Genomic DNA, 19,778 nt, shown 5'->3' with positions numbered 1-19,778 from the left:
CGTCTTATAATATGGAGTAGGTTACTAATTTTTTAATGGGCGTGACTAATTTTTTAGTCTATTGAGAACTAGCATAATTTGTAGTTAGATAACGTTATTAAAAGTCAATTTCAACCTTCACCATTGCACGAATTACGAAGCAAATCCAACGGTTTAGAAAGATTTTTTTATAGCCGCAACGTTAGTTGCAATTGAAAAACTTCAGTCGTAACCGAACTTGCTACTCAAATACATGAATCACAATATAAATATAATAATATAGAATTTGACCGAGAACTAAAATATGTAGCTAACCCAAATTTTAATTGTTGTTGGTATGGCGGCGAGTCTTTGGTTACTTCGTTTTACCTCACCATGGAGGCATGGAGATCCCTCGTATTTTCTACTGTGCTGCCAAAGGATATTATAACCAAATCATGGGAGCACGCATGTCACATCGACGTTCTGCCCATCAGCAGAAACCGATGATTATTCTATCGCTAGGCTGCCAGGACCAACGTGATATGCGCAAGATTTTCCGAGCTCCAAGACTCCGACCCTTGTCGATCGACCGCTCTAGCTGCCGCGGCAGCAGATTCGGCGAAAACCGGTGTCGGCAGCAACATGAGACCTTCGTTTCGGATCTGAGCCAGACACGGCGCCGCGGCCAGCGTGAGCTTGACGGGCGCACAACAGCTGGCCGGCACAGCGCCTGCACAATGGCTTTGACCGCATGCCGACGATTTCATAGTTAGTTTATGCATGCAGTTTGCGCTGCCAAGCTCCTCTATTTCTAGCATTTGGCAGGCAGATCTTAAAAGCAGTTTAACCTCACTTAGAGCTTCAATGCAGTTTAAAATCCTGGACCCATTTGGGTTTGCCTCCAAATTTGCCAATGCATGTGTCTCTTCTCACACTCTAATGTCTAATGGCCAAGACGTGGCCATCACTTCGGTGGATGCACGTCTAACTTGAGTATCCTCTATTAGATGCAGGGAAAAACATCACCAACCACCTGCCAATTTAGAGCCTTCGATTTCTTTTTACAATAATTCCTTTGATTCTTTGATACAATGATACGTTGACATCCAACCAATCGAAAATATATAGGCCGCACTACAATCAGGATGGTTGAGCATAGTAGTTGACTTTCCTGCCTTTTGTATTACTACTTATTTCCTCTGACTTACTTGATGTCACGATCAAGGCAATGTAGTCCATTTCCAAAAATCTATACTTGGTGATAGAAAAACTACTCATTCTCCTTTTCTTTTTTTGCTTGCTCAGCAGATATGTCATAAATTTCTAGGCTATTTGGATCATTACAAGTGATCAATTCTCAAATGAATTGCTAAGGTTAATGTAAGTCCAACATTGGTTCCTTGAGATGTGTTAATTGCGACTCAGGTGTATATCCCGGCTCTGAAAACCTTCCCATCAACCCTCCAAGACCTAAAGGACTCACCTTTCACTTATGGGGTGTCAATCGACCTTTTTGTCAACAACTAACCTCCTGTCAACATATCTTCTATTAGATGCCCAGGCAAAACATCACTAACCACCTGCCAATCTAGAGCTATCGATTTTACTTTTTTTTTAAAAAAATCTTTGATTATTTGCTACGTTGACATCCAACCATAGGCAGCTCTACAATCGGGATGGTTGAGCATGATATTTGACTTTATTGCTTTTAGTATTACTTATTTCCTTTGACTTGCTTGATGTCACGATCAATGCAATGTAGTCCATTTTGAAGAAAAAAAAAACCTATTCTTGGTGATAGATAAACAACCCGTTTCCTTTTTTTTTGCTTGCACAATAGATATTCCATAAATATATAGTCTATGTGAATAGTCAGAAGTGATCAATTCTCCCATAAATTCCTAAGGTTCCTATAGTTCATTGGTTCCTTTAGATGTATTAATTGTGACTCATACGTATATCCCCGCTCTAAAAATCTCCTCATCAACCCTTCAAGACCTAAAGGACTTACCTTTCCCCCATGGACTATTTGTGTCAATAGTCTTTTGTTGTCAATAACTTAGGATATCAACTATATGGCAAAAAGGTATGGTAAGTAGTTATTAATAAATTAATAAATTGAACTCAGAGTTACCAAAGTTTGACGAGTCAGGTGTCGGTGCATGGATACTTTTGAATAGTTTTAAAAAATGCATCTTGTAAACGACCAAGAGCTAGTCCAAATTTCTCTTGTTATAGATTGAACAAATTTGTCTATTTCCCAAGTGGTTCGTATCATCATACTCACACTAGTGACCGACTCATGTGAATATTTTTTTGTAGAGATACGAGGATATGCACAACTAGCGTGTTTCATTTGAGGTCAATGTATATTTAGAGTCCTCTCATTATCCACTACATTTAGCGGATTTAAAGCCTCGTCTCATTTCATACCAACTTACATAAAGCTAGGCAATGATACACTTTTACATGAAAAACAAAAATTGAAAAGGACCCTGATTGTTTTGTAGCTTTCTCTTTCTCCTTTCCATCAAGACACGTGTGTATCATTTCGTTGAACCAAACATATGAATACATCACTATTTTTATTCCTATTTCCATGTTTTCCTCCACTTTTTCTAGCACATTTATGCGATTTAGGATGACAAACAAAATTCAAAGTTAACGAAATATTATGAAGGCCCTGTGTTTGTCTTTCTTTATTATTATTTTCCCTTGGTTCATTGTCACATTTACATACAACCAATGGAACATAGTCAACACTACAAGCAAGATGGTTGAGCATAGTATTTGACTTTACAATTTGTATGGCTAATTTTCTTTAACTTACTTGATGTCGCGATCAACATGCAACAAATCCATTCTGAAAAATATCTACTTGGTGATAGATAAACTGCATGTATGTTTTTTATTGTCAATAGATTATCATGAGAGTGTTCATTTCTCTCATGAATTGCTAAGGATGCAGTAAGCCCATCATTGGTTCCACCAATCTTGTCAATGGGACAAATTAATACTTTCACAGAGCAACTTCGGAACCTAAGAAACTCACTTTTCGCCCGTTAACAATTTCTGCCAATGGATTTGTATGATCAATAACTTCAGATAACAGTTATGTGAAAAGGCCTCGTAAGTAGTTACTAATAAAATAAAGTTAAAGTTAGAGTTACCAATGTTTGGGGAGTCAGTGTTGACACGTGAATACTCCACACATAGTTTTTTTTATCATGTCGCAAACAACCAAGCGCTAGGCCGAACTTATCTTGTAACATGTCTACAACCGGACGAATAAGTTTATTTTCCAAGTGGTCATATCATCATTTCGTACTCACATCAATGGCTGACTCGTGTGCAAATAGTTTTACACATCTCTAAAAATCTACACGATTAGTGCTTGTCATTGTCATTTTGAGCGCATGTATATTTTGTGGTGTCCTCTTATTATACACAAGATTTACCGGATATGTATCCTTTGAGTAACGCCTAGTGGCAAAGGACAAAAAACCGAGGTAGGGCAAACTTAATAGAATGATTCAATTAAAAAATAGTCCTAAAACATTAATGCTATATATGATTTTAGCACTACCACTCAGTAAATAGAAATAGAAACATATTTGAATATAATTAGAACCTAAAATGGTACCAATAATTAACCTTTAATGATGTATAGAAGTCCTAGACGAAAGGAATTCCAACCCCCCGAAAGGAATTGATACACTTTTAAAAGAAAAACAAAAAACGACCCCGTTCATTCTTGTAGCATCATGTTTCTCTTTCCCACCGACAAGCCCCTACATCAAATCATGTACCACTTCTGTCTGTAAAAGGATATCAAAAGCTTGTCTAAACATCGAATTTTGACAAATCTTCGATATCTTTTATTTTTGACCAATGGCATCCTTTTTTAGATCATTTTTTGAACCAAATGGATTGACATTCCACTATTTTTTCTACCTTACCACAACAATTCGATTGATCATGAAAAACAAAATTTGATGTCCAAAAACGCCCTCAGATTATTCCTAGCTTCCCCCTTTCGTCCTCCCTACCGACACACTCCTTCCCATGATGCCATGCCCCCCGCATCAGAGGACGGCCTCGTTGCCGGGCGCCACGTCTCCCCACATTTATTCCTCCCATGTCTGCCCATTCCGCCAAAAAATAAGACGCACCCACAAATCGAAGAAAATCCCACACCGGCCGGCCGCGACCAAAATCTTGTTGGCGACGATTCCCAATAATAAGCCTCTCCCTCCTTCCTCCACTCCCCCAAAATCAAAACCAAAACCAAAACCAAAACCTCCACTCCACCCGTCCGCACGGCCCGCCGATCCGTTTCTTCCGCGCCGTGCTCCGCTCCGGATTCCCATCTCCGCGCGCCGCTGGAGGTGTTCCCGGCGCTGATGCGGCGGGGCCCTGACCGGTGACGGCGCTGGCCTGCGATTGCGGATCGGGTGTCGGTGCGGCGGCGGCTGCTGGGTCGGCGGCGGCACGAGCGCGAGGGCGGGCATCTAAAATGAGGCGGCGCTCCGTGCTGCCGTCCCACCACGACGACGCGGACAAGGGCGGCGGGAAGGCGCCGCAGTCGCGCCTCTGCTTCCTCGCCACGCTCTGCGTCGTCTTCTGGGTCCTCATCTTCTACTTCCACTTCTCCGTCCTCGCCACCGACCCCGACGGCCCGCCCGTCGCCGTCGCCACCCAGGCACGCATTGCGCGCCACCACGACCTCCCGGACCACCGCGTCTCCAACCCCGCACCCTCCGTCGCCTCGGACCCACCCCCTGCCACTGCCACCCTCCCCAAGGACGAGCAGCCCTCGGCCGTCGTCCAGGCCCCCCCGAAGGAGTACCCGTTCCAGCGCGCGCTCAGGACGGCGGAGAACGCGAGCGACCCGTGCGGGGGCCGGTACATCTACGTGCACGAGCTGCCGCCGCGCTTCAACGACGACATGCTGCGCGAGTGCCAGCGCCTCAGCCTCTGGACCAACATGTGCAAGTTCATGAGCAACGACGGGCTCGGCCCGCCGCTCGACAACCAAGACGGGGTCTTCTCCAACACCGGCTGGCACGCCACCAACCAGTTCGCCGTCGACGTCATCTTCGGCAACCGCATGAAGCAGTACCAGTGCCTCACCAACGACTCCTCCCGAGCCGCCGCCGTCTTCGTGCCCTTCTACGCCGGCTTCGACGTCGCCAGGTACCTCTGGGGGTACAACATCTCCATGAGGGACGCCGCGTCGCACGATCTGGTGGACTGGCTGAGGAAGAGGCCCGAGTGGGATGTCATGGGTGGGCGCGACCATTTCCTGGTTGGGGGAAGGATTGCATGGGATTTCAGGCGGTTGACCGACCAAGAGTCTGATTGGGGCAACAAGCTGCTCTTCATGCCGGCCGCCAAGAACATGTCCATGCTGGTTGTGGAGTCAAGCCCATGGAGTGCAAATGACTTTGCGGTGCCGTATCCGACATACTTCCACCCTGCCAAAGACGCCGATGTCTTCGCTTGGCAAGATAGAATGAGGAGCCTGGAGAGGCCCTGGTTGTTCTCGTTCGCGGGGGCTCCTCGTCCTGGTGATCCAATGTCCATTCGAGGGAAGCTCATCGAGCAGTGCAGGACATCGAATTTCTGTAAATTGCTGGAGTGTGACCTTGGAGAGAGCAAGTGCCATTCGCCAAGCGCAATCATGAAGATGTTCCAGAGCTCTTTGTTCTGCTTGCAGCCCCAGGGCGATTCCTTCACTAGGAGATCTGCCTTCGACTCCATGTTGGCTGGCTGCATACCCGTTTTCTTCCATCCTGGTTCAGCGTATGTCCAGTATACATGGCACCTTCCGAAAAACTACACGAGGTACTCTGTCTTCATTCCAGAAGCTGGCGTTCGTAACGGAAAATAACATATAGGACCCTAGAACAAAAGATAAAAACGCAATCAAGTCCATAGTCCTCTCCACCGAGACTGTGACTCCATCGCCAGCCATCTTGACTCCGTCGGGGACAAACCACTTGACGACGAAAAGATGTATGCCTCCGGCGAGAATCACCAGCAAGGGCCTCGTAACGGAGGTTGAACAGCCATTATCTTGTGGTTGGGGACGGTCGCCCTTCGGCCTGAATAAGCAGAGGCAAGATGGCTCCAGCCGTCGCGAGTCCACTGCTAAGGATCTCCAGAGAAAAGCTGCAGCTAGATAACTCAGCAACGCAGATCGAAGAGGAGCAGAGAAGTCTTCTTCTGGCATCCACCATGACCTCCATGAGCGCACCAAGAATACAAGCATCCCCAAATCCTCGAGATCCGAGCCACCACCGAGCTTATTTGTAGGGGCAGCGGAGGAGCCACCAAAGTCCACCACCGGCTCCACCCGGCCGGAGCGCCATGGTCAGCAGGAGCACCACCACGAGCCACCGGCGACCGCTCGCAAGTGCCGGCGACCAAACCCCTATCGTCATGACGCCAGACGCCACACGGGACAAACCTAGACCAAACCTACAACTAAACCTACCACTAGGAGGCCGGCATCCTAACCCATCTCCACTGCCTCCAGCGAGGAAGCCGGCGGCGAGATGGATTGGACCCGGGCGGCTGTGGCCGACTAAGGGGGTGTTTGTTTGGGCTTTTGGTGGCTTTCCAGTTTAAAAAGCTACCTAAACTAACCAAACGGATGTGCTGCGCTGTGGGCTTCGCCGAAGCCAGGGAAGGGAATAGGCATACAAGCAAAAGCACCTACGGAGGTGCTTCGTGCGGCTTCCCGCAACTTTGTCACTGAAAGCTGAACCGGTATAACCCTTTGCCCTTGTTAGTTTGCTTATTTACTGAAACTGCCATCGAGACATCCCAGCTCGGGTCGTACTCGCGTACGTGCGCCGCGCTGACCGGCCCACCTCCAACGCTCCAGTCGCGCACATCCACAAGCAGCAACCAAACTGTTGTTGCGTGCTATTGCTACTAGTATTCTGCTGCCATGTGCGATGGAATATTTTTCTTCTCACTTGTGTTTCTTTTGAGCAAAAGATTCTTAGAGAGATAAAAATTGATACATGGATTTTTTTGACCTTAAATACTTATTGCGGATTTTAGTAAAATATTATTTATAACATATAAATCGATAATTATACATGTTTTTGGAACTCTGGGGTATTTCAGACAATTCACCTGTTCACAGCTAGACAGCCAGCTAAGTTGCCAAACAGTGAAAGTTGGAACAGCAGCTTTTTATGCACAGCAGCTTTGACTGGACAGCAGCTTTCCCTACACAGCCAGCCAGCCACAGCCCAAACAAACAGGCCCTAAGGTGTGGAGACTTCGAGAGGGGATGAGGTTCCGTAGTGCTTTCTACCCTACTACCATATCACTGTTAGATACCGTGCATCAGGTCACGGTGTTAATAATCGGAGGCAATCCTTCAGAATCAGAAAGGTAAGATGAAGTGTCGTTTCGGCGGCATCGATCGATCCCAACTCTCGATCTCGATCCTTCTATCCGTGGCAGGAGAAGGCGATCTGATCGATATATAGCGCGAGGATATTGTCGATTCGAGTGAACTAGCGACGATAGCATCGACGTGGCGACAAGCAGCTAGCTAGCATGGGAATATCGAGTCTCGATCAGCAGCGCTTGGGGCGGCGATATGCGTGGCGGTGATCGGTCGTGGACCCAAGCAACAGACGTCGTCGCACATGTAGCTTAGAGCCTGGATCTTGCATGTGATGCCAATTATTTCTCTGTACACCTCCTTTCATCTTCATCTCCCCAGTTGATGGGGTCGACGTGTGGCGGCTCGTCGTGCATCCGAGACTAGTTTCGTCATATACGCAGTACGTGAGACCCACTCATGAAGACGACGACGTCGAGGGCGCCACGTACGTGCTACCGTCCGAGGAAATGATGGTGATGTTGCTTCGGGGTGAGAGGGGAACCGGCTGGGGGGTGGGAGATGATGATGGGTGGATTAATAGGACCCGTCGACACAGACGGGCAACTTGGCATCAAACAAGCACGTACGTCCTAATCATTTGGACCTTTCTTTGCTTAAATCGCATCCTTCCCCAAATAAGTATGGAGAACTTAATCTTGATACAGATACAGATGTATCCACGCACTTATTTTCTACGCACTTATTTTGAGACAGGTAGAATACTCTTCCCTCCGACTTTTAATACTTGTCGTAGGTTTAATGAGCTTAGACACATTTTGGCATGTATTTTAACTAAATCTGCGATAAGTATTATTGGCCTAAATAAGTAGTAGTATTTTGCTTTTTATGTCTCCTGCTGAGTCTTTGGTTAATCAGTTTCACCATCTAGCTTGTTTCTGTATACTACAACTTCTTTCTGGTTCTAAGAGCATTTTCGACCCGTGTGTTCAAAATAGGCGCAAGCAGCAAGTCGGCACAACATTTTTCGAGGTGCCGGCACAACCCTCCTTAATATAGGGTGGGGTTCCACACACCGACGATCCTAATAGCCTAACCCCAACTGAAATTCTAGCCCAAAATAAATCAAAACTCACAAAGCGGGATAAAAATTCTTAGTCCACTTTTTAGAAAAAAAATTCAAAGTCTAGCTCGCCAATCACCGATGGTTCCTCAGTCATCGGTGGCTCCTCCATCAGTGGTGGTGTTGCCACCGCCATGGCCGTCGATGCTTGGGCAAAAATCACCTCCTTGCCGATGCATTCACGATACATCTTGTGCCATGCCCTCGCCAATGGATCCATGGCCGACAAGTTCACCATCAAGATCTTTGATTCTTGCCTCATCTTTGACAATACAATGTGTGATGCTTATTTCATGGCCTTTCATCATGTCGGCTTGGGCTTCCATCATGTTCTCGTCATTCCAATCCTCCTTATTCATGGTCACTGGCTTCTCCTTTAACGAAGCCTCGCGCGGCTTCGTTCGTGTCATCGTCTTCTTTTCTGGAGGCATGTCGAAAGCGGCGGCGAGGGGGAAGGGGGGAGGGGACGTGCTCTGTGCAAGAACTGGAGAGGCGGGCGTGAACTGGACTGCCAGATGGGAAGGGATACATTTGGGGAATAGTTGTAGGGTTTGGACCATATAGCAGCCAGTCGGATCCCACCGGCGAAATCCGATGCAGCGTAGAGCGTTGGCACCCCTGCTCCATGTTGTCTGTAGGGGGCGGCACGGAAGTGTCGACTATTCTATTGGGCTCTAAAAGCAGTTGTTGCTTTTGAGCCGCGCCAGTGTAAGCTGAAAAACGGCGCCAAACTCAATCTATGGGGTCACTATTGCTTATTGGGATATGGTGTTTTGACTCATAGGTCCAAATGCACCTATTAAGAAAAGTGCAATTTAAATATATTTCAATATGTCAAAAAAATTGGAAATAAATCCTGGGTATACATCGAGACATACTATATTCGCACGCAAAAATTTGTTGGGAAAAGACATTTTTTCTATGTGAGAGTCTCATTTCCCCGTTGGTCAACGGTTTTATTATATACTCCATCCGTCCACAAATAAGTATACTTCTAGCTTTTGTATTAAGTTAAACATTTTATGTTTTGACCAACCGTGAAAAAAATAGAAACATATATAATGAGATTTCGGTATAATTTGATACTACATTTCAAAACGAATCTCGGGATACTAAATTAGTGTCATAAATTCTACTACTTTTCCCTATATATTTGGTCAAAGTTTAAAGAGTTTAACTAAACACAAAATCTAGATATACACTTATTCGTGGACGGAGGAAGTACACTGTTCACTCACCTAGGTTGCATATGACACGAGACCAATGGGGCTGGGATATGCGCAAGATTGTTTACCCGAGCTCCGAGACCCTTGTCCTTGTCCGTCATCGACCGCTCTTTTTTCCTATACTACATTTTTTTTTGCTTCGGGTGTGAGGCCGGTCCAGCACCACATGAGCGTGACCGGTGCGGCAGCCGGCTGCACGTCACCGCCGCCTGCACACTGGCTTTGACCGGCTAAACCACGATGTCGTTGGAACGCGCATGTTTGGCCGCATGGCCGCATAGTTTGTAAATTCCCGCCACCCGGGGATTGCCCTCCGTGTTTCAAACAAGGAAAAAGGTTCAAATTTTGATATGCTTATCTTCTCTACTGGATGTGGGAGAGAAGCAACACATGTAGAGTTCTGACTAAGCAATTCCGGGGATTGCCCTCCGTGTTTCAAACAAGGAAAAATGTTCAAATTTTGATATGCTCGTCTCCTCTAGTGGATGTGGGAGAGAAGCAGCACATGTAGAGTTCTGGCTAAGCAATTCCATTGGATTCAACTTTTGTAGTAGTACTCAAAAAGTCATGAATAAATGAATAATGCGTCCATCTCATTTATTTGATTGACTTTGAAAAATCTATTTTAATCCACGTACGACCTAAAAGGCCAAGTACAGTTATACACCCGGTCATGATAGTACGCACAAGACATAATTTATACTCGCGTTAACACGGGTCATGACATATGTAAAATCTTCACAATTCCTACTAATAAGCCTTCACCAAAGTTTCCCCACCCCCTCCCCCCATCAAACCATTGATATTTTTCTTCTGCGGCATGTCTCTGAGTCCCATCTTGATTCCACCATTGTTGCACCCACCGAGGATGTATCAGCGTTGATGCAACAGGGTGCAGACGAAGCCTAAAACTATGAATCAGGTATGTGTTGGTGGAGTGGTGCTCTGTCTATTGTCCCACCATGGCGACATGGAGAAGGGTAGCGGGAAGCCACCACATACCTGCCCAAGTGCTATGCGCGGGACGAGCCACCTCACATTCTTGATCCACGATTCTAGGCTTTTATAGTAGTGTGATTAAGGGTCCTATCTAAGGCATTACTACCTCCGTCCCAAGGAATAAGGCGCACGCGTATTCCATGACAAACTTTGACCATAAAATTAAACAACAAATTTTTTGTTATATTATATGTAATTAGTATCGTTGGATTCGTATTGAAAATCACTTTCTAATGATGTTAATTTCATACGAACAATCTTTATATATTCGAAGTAATTCTTAGTCAAACGAAAAGCACGTAAAACAAGGACACATTATTCCTTGAATTGGAGGTAGTATTCACGATTGACTAAAGTTAACATACTCTAGGGCTTAAGAGTATGATAACATACTCGACATGAAAATATACGTGATGTCATTTTACACCATTTGTTTCATATTATTCCGTACTCAAAGTCAAACTTCACGGTGTTTGAGCAAGTATGTAGAAAACACCGACAACTGAGGGTTTAGGGTAACTAAATATACTTTATCTTTGGTATTGTAAATATTGATTTTTTAACCTATAAATCTAGTCGACCATTAAAAGTTGACTTTAGCCAGACCTAATATATGTGGAGTAATTTTTTTTTGCAGGGATATATGTGGAGTAATATGAAAGGCCGGATTAGTACTTGGCGTTCGGGTCACGACAACTTAACTTGGGACTATGTGAGACGCATAATAGGAGAAAAAATCATTTTTGTGAGCCATGAGACAGACGGGACAGGGGCGCCTGGAGCGGCTATATGCACGCCGGTGATCGTGGACCCAACAAACGTCACTTGCATATCGCCCAGTGTGCATGCCAATTAATATCTTTTCGTTCCTTAACCTCTCCGTTTGGAGCTATGTTTAGGCGGTTGACATGTGGCGGCTCGTCGTGCGCCCGGCGACTTTTCTTTGACGCATGCACGTAGGAGTACCTCCAAGACAACATAGCGCTCGTGAGGCCCACTAACTGCTCATGACGACGAAGCAACGTACGTACGGTCCTGGAAATGATGATGCTTTGCTCTTGAGTAGAGAGGGACGTACCGATTTAGGAGTGCAGAAGTGAAGAGTAATACGTAGTAGAAAATGTGGTACCACACGATGTACTACTAATCATTAGGGACTTAATTTCGTCAAATTGCACTCGTGTATCACCTTAGTCTCTAATTATCTCCAATTATAAAATGGCATGTCTTGGTGGCCAAATATAAGTCCTTCAAAACGTCTTATAATATGGAGTAGGTTACTAATTTTTTAATGGGCGTGACTAATTTTTTAGTCTATTGAGAACTAGCATAATTTGTAGTTAGATAACGTTATTAAAAGTCAATTTCAACCTTCACCATTGCACGAATTACGAAGCAAATCCAACGGTTTAGAAAGATTTTTTTATAGCCGCAACGTTAGTTGCAATTGAAAAACTTCAGTCGTAACCGAACTTGCTACTCAAATACATGAATCACAATATAAATATAATAATATAGAATTTGACCGAGAACTAAAATATGTAGCTAACCCAAATTTTAATTGTTGTTGGTATGGCGGCGAGTCTTTGGTTACTTCGTTTTACCTCACCATGGAGGCATGGAGATCCCTCGTATTTTCTACTGTGCTGCCAAAGGATATTATAACCAAATCATGGGAGCACGCATGTCACATCGACGTTCTGCCCATCAGCGAAACCGATGATTATTCTATCGCTAGGCTGCCAGGACCAACGTGATATGCGCAAGATTTTCCGAGCTCCAAGACTCCGACCCTTGTCGATCGACCGCTCTAGCTGCCGCGGCAGCAGATTCGGCGAAAACCGGTGTCGGCAGCAACATGAGACCTTCGTTTCGGATCTGAGCCAGACACGGCGCCGCGGCCAGCGTGAGCTTGACGGGCGCACAACAGCTGGCCGGCACAGCGCCTGCACAATGGCTTTGACCGCATGCCGACGATTTCATAGTTAGTTTATGCATGCAGTTTGCGCTGCCAAGCTCCTCTATTTCTAGCATTTGGCAGGCAGATCTTAAAAGCAGTTTAACCTCACTTAGAGCTTCAATGCAGTTTAAAATCCTGGACCCATTTGGGTTTGCCTCCAAATTTGCCAATGCATGTGTCTCTTCTCACACTCTAATGTCTAATGGCCAAGACGTGGCCATCACTTCGGTGGATGCACGTCTAACTTGAGTATCCTCTATTAGATGCAGGGAAAAACATCACCAACCACCTGCCAATTTAGAGCCTTCGATTTCTTTTTACAATAATTCCTTTGATTCTTTGATACAATGATACGTTGACATCCAACCAATCGAAAATATATAGGCCGCACTACAATCAGGATGGTTGAGCATAGTAGTTGACTTTCCTGCCTTTTGTATTACTACTTATTTCCTCTGACTTACTTGATGTCACGATCAAGGCAATGTAGTCCATTTCCAAAAATCTATACTTGGTGATAGAAAAACTACTCATTCTCCTTTTCTTTTTTTGCTTGCTCAGCAGATATGTCATAAATTTCTAGGCTATTTGGATCATTACAAGTGATCAATTCTCAAATGAATTGCTAAGGTTAATGTAAGTCCAACATTGGTTCCTTGAGATGTGTTAATTGCGACTCAGGTGTATATCCCGGCTCTGAAAACCTTCCCATCAACCCTCCAAGACCTAAAGGACTCACCTTTCACTTATGGGGTGTCAATCGACCTTTTTGTCAACAACTAACCTCCTGTCAACATATCTTCTATTAGATGCCCAGGCAAAACATCACTAACCACCTGCCAATCTAGAGCTATCGATTTTACTTTTTTTTTAAAAAAATCTTTGATTATTTGCTACGTTGACATCCAACCATAGGCAGCTCTACAATCGGGATGGTTGAGCATGATATTTGACTTTATTGCTTTTAGTATTACTTATTTCCTTTGACTTGCTTGATGTCACGATCAATGCAATGTAGTCCATTTTGAAGAAAAAAAAAACCTATTCTTGGTGATAGATAAACAACCCGTTTCCTTTTTTTTTGCTTGCACAATAGATATTCCATAAATATATAGTCTATGTGAATAGTCAGAAGTGATCAATTCTCCCATAAATTCCTAAGGTTCCTATAGTTCATTGGTTCCTTTAGATGTATTAATTGTGACTCATACGTATATCCCCGCTCTAAAAATCTCCTCATCAACCCTTCAAGACCTAAAGGACTTACCTTTCCCCCATGGACTATTTGTGTCAATAGTCTTTTGTTGTCAATAACTTAGGATATCAACTATATGGCAAAAAGGTATGGTAAGTAGTTATTAATAAATTAATAAATTGAACTCAGAGTTACCAAAGTTTGACGAGTCAGGTGTCGGTGCATGGATACTTTTGAATAGTTTTAAAAAATGCATCTTGTAAACGACCAAGAGCTAGTCCAAATTTCTCTTGTTATAGATTGAACAAATTTGTCTATTTCCCAAGTGGTTCGTATCATCATACTCACACTAGTGACCGACTCATGTGAATATTTTTTTGTAGAGATACGAGGATATGCACAACTAGCGTGTTTCATTTGAGGTCAATGTATATTTAGAGTCCTCTCATTATCCACTACATTTAGCGGATTTAAAGCCTCGTCTCATTTCATACCAACTTACATAAAGCTAGGCAATGATACACTTTTACATGAAAAACAAAAATTGAAAAGGACCCTGATTGTTTTGTAGCTTTCTCTTTCTCCTTTCCATCAAGACACGTGTGTATCATTTCGTTGAACCAAACATATGAATACATCACTATTTTTATTCCTATTTCCATGTTTTCCTCCACTTTTTCTAGCACATTTATGCGATTTAGGATGACAAACAAAATTCAAAGTTAACGAAATATTATGAAGGCCCTGTGTTTGTCTTTCTTTATTATTATTTTCCCTTGGTTCATTGTCACATTTACATACAACCAATGGAACATAGTCAACACTACAAGCAAGATGGTTGAGCATAGTATTTGACTTTACAATTTGTATGGCTAATTTTCTTTAACTTACTTGATGTCGCGATCAACATGCAACAAATCCATTCTGAAAAATATCTACTTGGTGATAGATAAACTGCATGTATGTTTTTTATTGTCAATAGATTATCATGAGAGTGTTCATTTCTCTCATGAATTGCTAAGGATGCAGTAAGCCCATCATTGGTTCCACCAATCTTGTCAATGGGACAAATTAATACTTTCACGAGCAACTTGAACCTAAGAAACTCACTTTTCGCCCGTTAACAATTTCTGCCAATGGATTTGTATGATCAATAACTTCAGATAACAGTTATGTGAAAAGGCCTCGTAAGTAGTTACTAATAAAATAAAGTTAAAGTTAGAGTTACCAATGTTTGGGGAGTCGGTGTTGACACGTGAATACTCCACACATAGTTTTTTATCATGTCGCAAACAACCAAGCGCTAGGCCGAACTTATCTTGTAACATGTCTACAACCGGACGAATAAGTTTATTTTCCAAGTGGTCATATCATCATTTCGTACTCACATCAATGGCTGACTCGTGTGCAAATAGTTTTACACATCTCTAAAAATCTACACGATTAGTGCTTGTCATTGTCATTTTGAGCGCATGTATATTTTGTGGTGTCCTCTTATTATACACAAGATTTACCGGATATGTATCCTTTGAGTAACGCCTAGTGGCAAAGGACAAAAAACCGAGGTAGGGCAAACTTAATAGAATGATTCAATTAAAAAATAGTCCTAAAACATTAATGCTATATATGATTTTAGCACTACCACTCAGTAAATAGAAATAGAAACATATTTGAATATAATTAGAACCTAAAATGGTACCAATAATTAACCTTTAATGATGTATAGAAGTCCTAGACGAAAGGAATTCCAACCCCCCGAAAGGAATTGATACACTTTTAAAAGAAAAACAAAAAACGACCCCGTTCATTCTTGTAGCATCATGTTTCTCTTTCCCACCGACAAGCCCCTACATCAAATCATGTACCACTTCTGTCTGTAAAAGGATATCAAAAGCTTGTCTAAACATCGAATTTTGACAAATCTTCGATATCTTTTATTTTTGACCAATGGCATCCTTTTTTAGATCATTTTTTGAACCAAATGGATTGACATTCCACTATTTTTTCTACCTTACCACAACAATTCGATTGATCATGAAAAACAAAATTTGATGTCCAAAAACGCCCTCAGATTATTCCTAGCTTCCCCCTTTCGTCCTCCCTACCGACACACTCCTTCCCATGATGCCATGCCCCCCGCATCAGAGGACGGCCTCGTTGCCGGGCGCCACGTCTCCCCACATTTATTCCTCCCATGTCTGCCCATTCCGCCAAAAAATAAGACGCACCCACAAATCGAAGAAAATCCCACACCGGCCGGCCGCGACCAAAATCTTGTTGGCGACGATTCCCAATAATAAGCCTCTCCCTCCTTCCTCCACTCCCCCAAAATCAAAACCAAAACCAAAACCAAAACCTCCACTCCACCCGTCCGCACGGCCCGCCGATCCGTTTCTTCCGCGCCGTGCTCCGCTCCGGATTCCCATCTCCGCGCGCCGCTGGAGGTGTTCCCGGCGCTGATGCGGCGGGGCCCTGACCGGTGACGGCGCTGGCCTGCGATTGCGGATCGGGTGTCGGTGCGGCGGCGGCTGCTGGGTCGGCGGCGGCACGAGCGCGAGGGCGGGCATCTAAAATGAGGCGGCGCTCCGTGCTGCCGTCCCACCACGACGACGCGGACAAGGGCGGCGGGAAGGCGCCGCAGTCGCGCCTCTGCTTCCTCGCCACGCTCTGCGTCGTCTTCTGGGTCCTCATCTTCTACTTCCACTTCTCCGTCCTCGCCACCGACCCCGACGGCCCGCCCGTCGCCGTCGCCACCCAGGCACGCATTGCGCGCCACCACGACCTCCCGGACCACCGCGTCTCCAACCCCGCACCCTCCGTCGCCTCGGACCCACCCCCTGCCACTGCCACCCTCCCCAAGGACGAGCAGCCCTCGGCCGTCGTCCAGGCCCCCCCGAAGGAGTACCCGTTCCAGCGCGCGCTCAGGACGGCGGAGAACGCGAGCGACCCGTGCGGGGGCCGGTACATCTACGTGCACGAGCTGCCGCCGCGCTTCAACGACGACATGCTGCGCGAGTGCCAGCGCCTCAGCCTCTGGACCAACATGTGCAAGTTCATGAGCAACGACGGGCTCGGCCCGCCGCTCGACAACCAAGACGGGGTCTTCTCCAACACCGGCTGGCACGCCACCAACCAGTTCGCCGTCGACGTCATCTTCGGCAACCGCATGAAGCAGTACCAGTGCCTCACCAACGACTCCTCCCGAGCCGCCGCCGTCTTCGTGCCCTTCTACGCCGGCTTCGACGTCGCCAGGTACCTCTGGGGGTACAACATCTCCATGAGGGACGCCGCGTCGCACGACCTGGTCGACTGGTTGAGGAAGAGGCCCGAGTGGGATGTCATGGGCGGGCGCGACCATTTCCTGGTTGGGGGAAGGATTGCATGGGATTTCAGGCGGTTGACCGACGAAGAGTCTGATTGGGGCAACAAGCTGCTCTTCATGCCGGCCGCCAAGAACATGTCCATGCTGGTTGTGGAGTCAAGCCCATGGAGTGCAAATGACTTTGCGGTGCCGTATCCGACATACTTCCACCCTGCCAAAGACGCCGATGTCTTCGCTTGGCAAGATAGAATGAGGAGCCTGGAGAGGCCCTGGTTGTTCTCGTTCGCGGGGGCTCCTCGTCCTGGTGATCCAATGTCCATTCGAGGGAAGCTCATCGAGCAGTGCAGGACATCGAATTTCTGTAAATTGCTGGAGTGTGACCTTGGAGAGAGCAAGTGCCATTCGCCAAGCGCAATCATGAAGATGTTCCAGAGCTCTTTGTTCTGCTTGCAGCCCCAGGGCGATTCCTTCACTAGGAGATCTGCCTTCGACTCCATGTTGGCTGGCTGCATACCCGTTTTCTTCCATCCTGGTTCAGCGTATGTCCAGTATACATGGCACCTTCCGAAAAACTACACGAGGTACTCTGTCTTCATTCCAGAAGCTGGCGTTCGTAACGGAAATGTCAGCATTGAGGAGATACTAAAAAGTATCCATCAAGACGTTGTCAGGCAGATGAGGGAAGAGGTTATCAATCTCATACCGAGGGTTATATACGCTGATCCAAGGTCGAAGCTGGAAACCCTCAAGGATGCATTTGATGTTTCGGTAGGGGCGATCATTAACAAAGTGACGCAGATGAGAAGAGATATCATCTCCAACAGCGAAGATAAAGATTTTGTTGAAGAGAACAGCTGGAAGTATGCTCTGTTAGAAGAAGGGCAGCGAACAATCGGAGCTCATGAATGGGATCCATTCTTCTCCAAGCCCAAGGACAAAGGTGCGGATTCTAGCGATTCATCTGCTGAAGCAGCCAAGAATTCTTGGAAAATCGAACGAGGAGGTCAGAGTTAGACCGTACAACTAGCTGCTCTTAGAGATGAGATGAGATGTGATGAAGGGAGCAAAAGAGCTGTCCTCGCTGAGGGTTCTCTGATGCAAATACGTTGTTAAAAGTTCCCTAGACGCTGTAGTTTTGGTGATCGTGTATGTTCTTGATGATCCAGCCCCTACAGTTGTAAGAATCGGTGCCACCAAAAGTGCCTTTGAGAGAAAAAAAAATGACACATAGCCGTTGCTTTGTCTCTATAGATATACTTCTCATACTAGAATTTTTGTTTGTTTTGTTGGCCCAATAATGCTCTGTAAATCCTTGCAAGATTTAGAGGTATATCAGTTTTGTTGCTCTGGTATTTTCTGTATTTGGTTTGTTTGACTCTAGCTGCATGACTTGGAATTCATGTGGGCTATCTTTTGATATGATCAATTAGCTAATACTCAAGCTGTGACCTGTAGGGATGCCTGTTTCTTCATGCAAGATATTGCTATTTCCTGATTGCCATGTTAAATGGACAAACAGTATAGTTGACTGGTAACTGGTTCAGGAGCACTGAGGTAAGATGCTGTTGTGTGAATTAACTATTCGTTAATGTTGCTTTTGCTTGGAAGGGAAACACAGAACCTTGTTCCATCACTTGTGAATGAGTCTGTGTTCATGGTGATGTGGCCTGTCTGCCTGAACCATGTGAGAAGTTAATATGGCCATGTGGGGATACCTTTCAGCAGTTCACAGAATGCTGATACACTCTCCTGTTTCCTCACATTGTGGTTTCATCGATCAGGTAGCGGAATCAAGGCCGTGAGACAATTGTAATAAAGGCTGCGAGTTAATTCCACCAAGACAATATTTCAGAGGAGTAGTATACTTTGTTCATGGCAGTGTCTTCCTGAAACAGGTTGAGCACATCAAGGTCTTTCTGAAGTCTGAAGAATGGAGAGGGAGATGATTTCGAGCCCCGAATCCCAGGTACGTGCTCTCTGAAGCTAGCTCCTCTTTACTAAAAAGCTTACATTTGGGGAATGCAGCAAAGCGCTTTTGAATGCAGTATTCGCTCTTCGTTTCTTAAAGCTGTGGTGGATCCACCCCTTGTCTGTTCACCTGATTTCTGCATATGTATTTTGTCCCTGTGAGCAGACAATGCTCCTTGCTGACATAAATCTGACAGGAGGTTAGTATCGTAGTGCTATTAAGTTAATCATACCTTGTAGTACCACCGCCAGGAAATTCGGGTGTTCTTCTATTTGGAGAGGAAATTAAGGTCTATTGTCGAAACACCATGTTGCTGTCGAGTCAAGAAAGGGCAGCCAAGTCGCATCGCCAACAGCAATGGAATGCAAACAGTAGTAATGCATCGCACGTCGCCGGTGAACTTGGCAAATTGACAGGAAAAGGCGTGGCACCGTCCCGGCCTTTGGGATCTCGAATTCGGGCCCTTGTCCATGCAATGCAAGCAAGGCATGGTGTCGCCTCCAAGCATGGGATCCAATCATCGGTGCGTGGTGAGGTTAGGCGTGGGGTTATTATATTGGACGTGCCTATGTCTCAGTTTTGTTAAGTCTCAGTCAACTCAGAAAAGTGCAACTATAGTTCAAAGAAAAGTGCAACTGGTTCAGTTGCAAAAGT

At 45.3% G+C, this 19,778-nt stretch overlaps 2 protein-coding genes across 2 annotated transcripts; both read left to right on the top strand.

The window, feature by feature from the left end:
- The first annotated feature begins 4,163 nt into the window (after positions 1-4,163).
- Positions 4,164-5,869, top strand: LOC127296674 (xyloglucan galactosyltransferase KATAMARI1 homolog). The gene has a single exon (XM_051326855.2). The coding sequence runs from the start codon at positions 4,478-4,480 to the stop codon at positions 5,852-5,854; it is 1,377 nt and encodes a 458-aa protein (XP_051182815.2). The 5' UTR covers positions 4,164-4,477; the 3' UTR covers positions 5,855-5,869.
- Positions 5,870-16,106: 10,237 nt separating this feature from the next.
- LOC127296673 (xyloglucan galactosyltransferase KATAMARI1 homolog) lies at positions 16,107-18,516 on the top strand. Its single transcript, XM_051326854.2, has one exon. It carries the CDS (start codon positions 16,406-16,408, stop codon positions 18,167-18,169), a length of 1,764 nt encoding a protein of 587 aa, XP_051182814.1. The 5' UTR covers positions 16,107-16,405; the 3' UTR covers positions 18,170-18,516.
- Positions 18,517-19,778: the final 1,262 nt, after the last annotated feature.

This window comes from Lolium perenne, chromosome 4 (genome assembly GCF_019359855.2).
Source record: "Lolium perenne isolate Kyuss_39 chromosome 4, Kyuss_2.0, whole genome shotgun sequence".
Lineage (NCBI taxonomy): Eukaryota > Viridiplantae > Streptophyta > Magnoliopsida > Poales > Poaceae > Lolium > Lolium perenne.
Note: the sequence above shows the minus strand (reverse complement) of the source record. Positions and strands in the feature narration are given on the sequence as shown.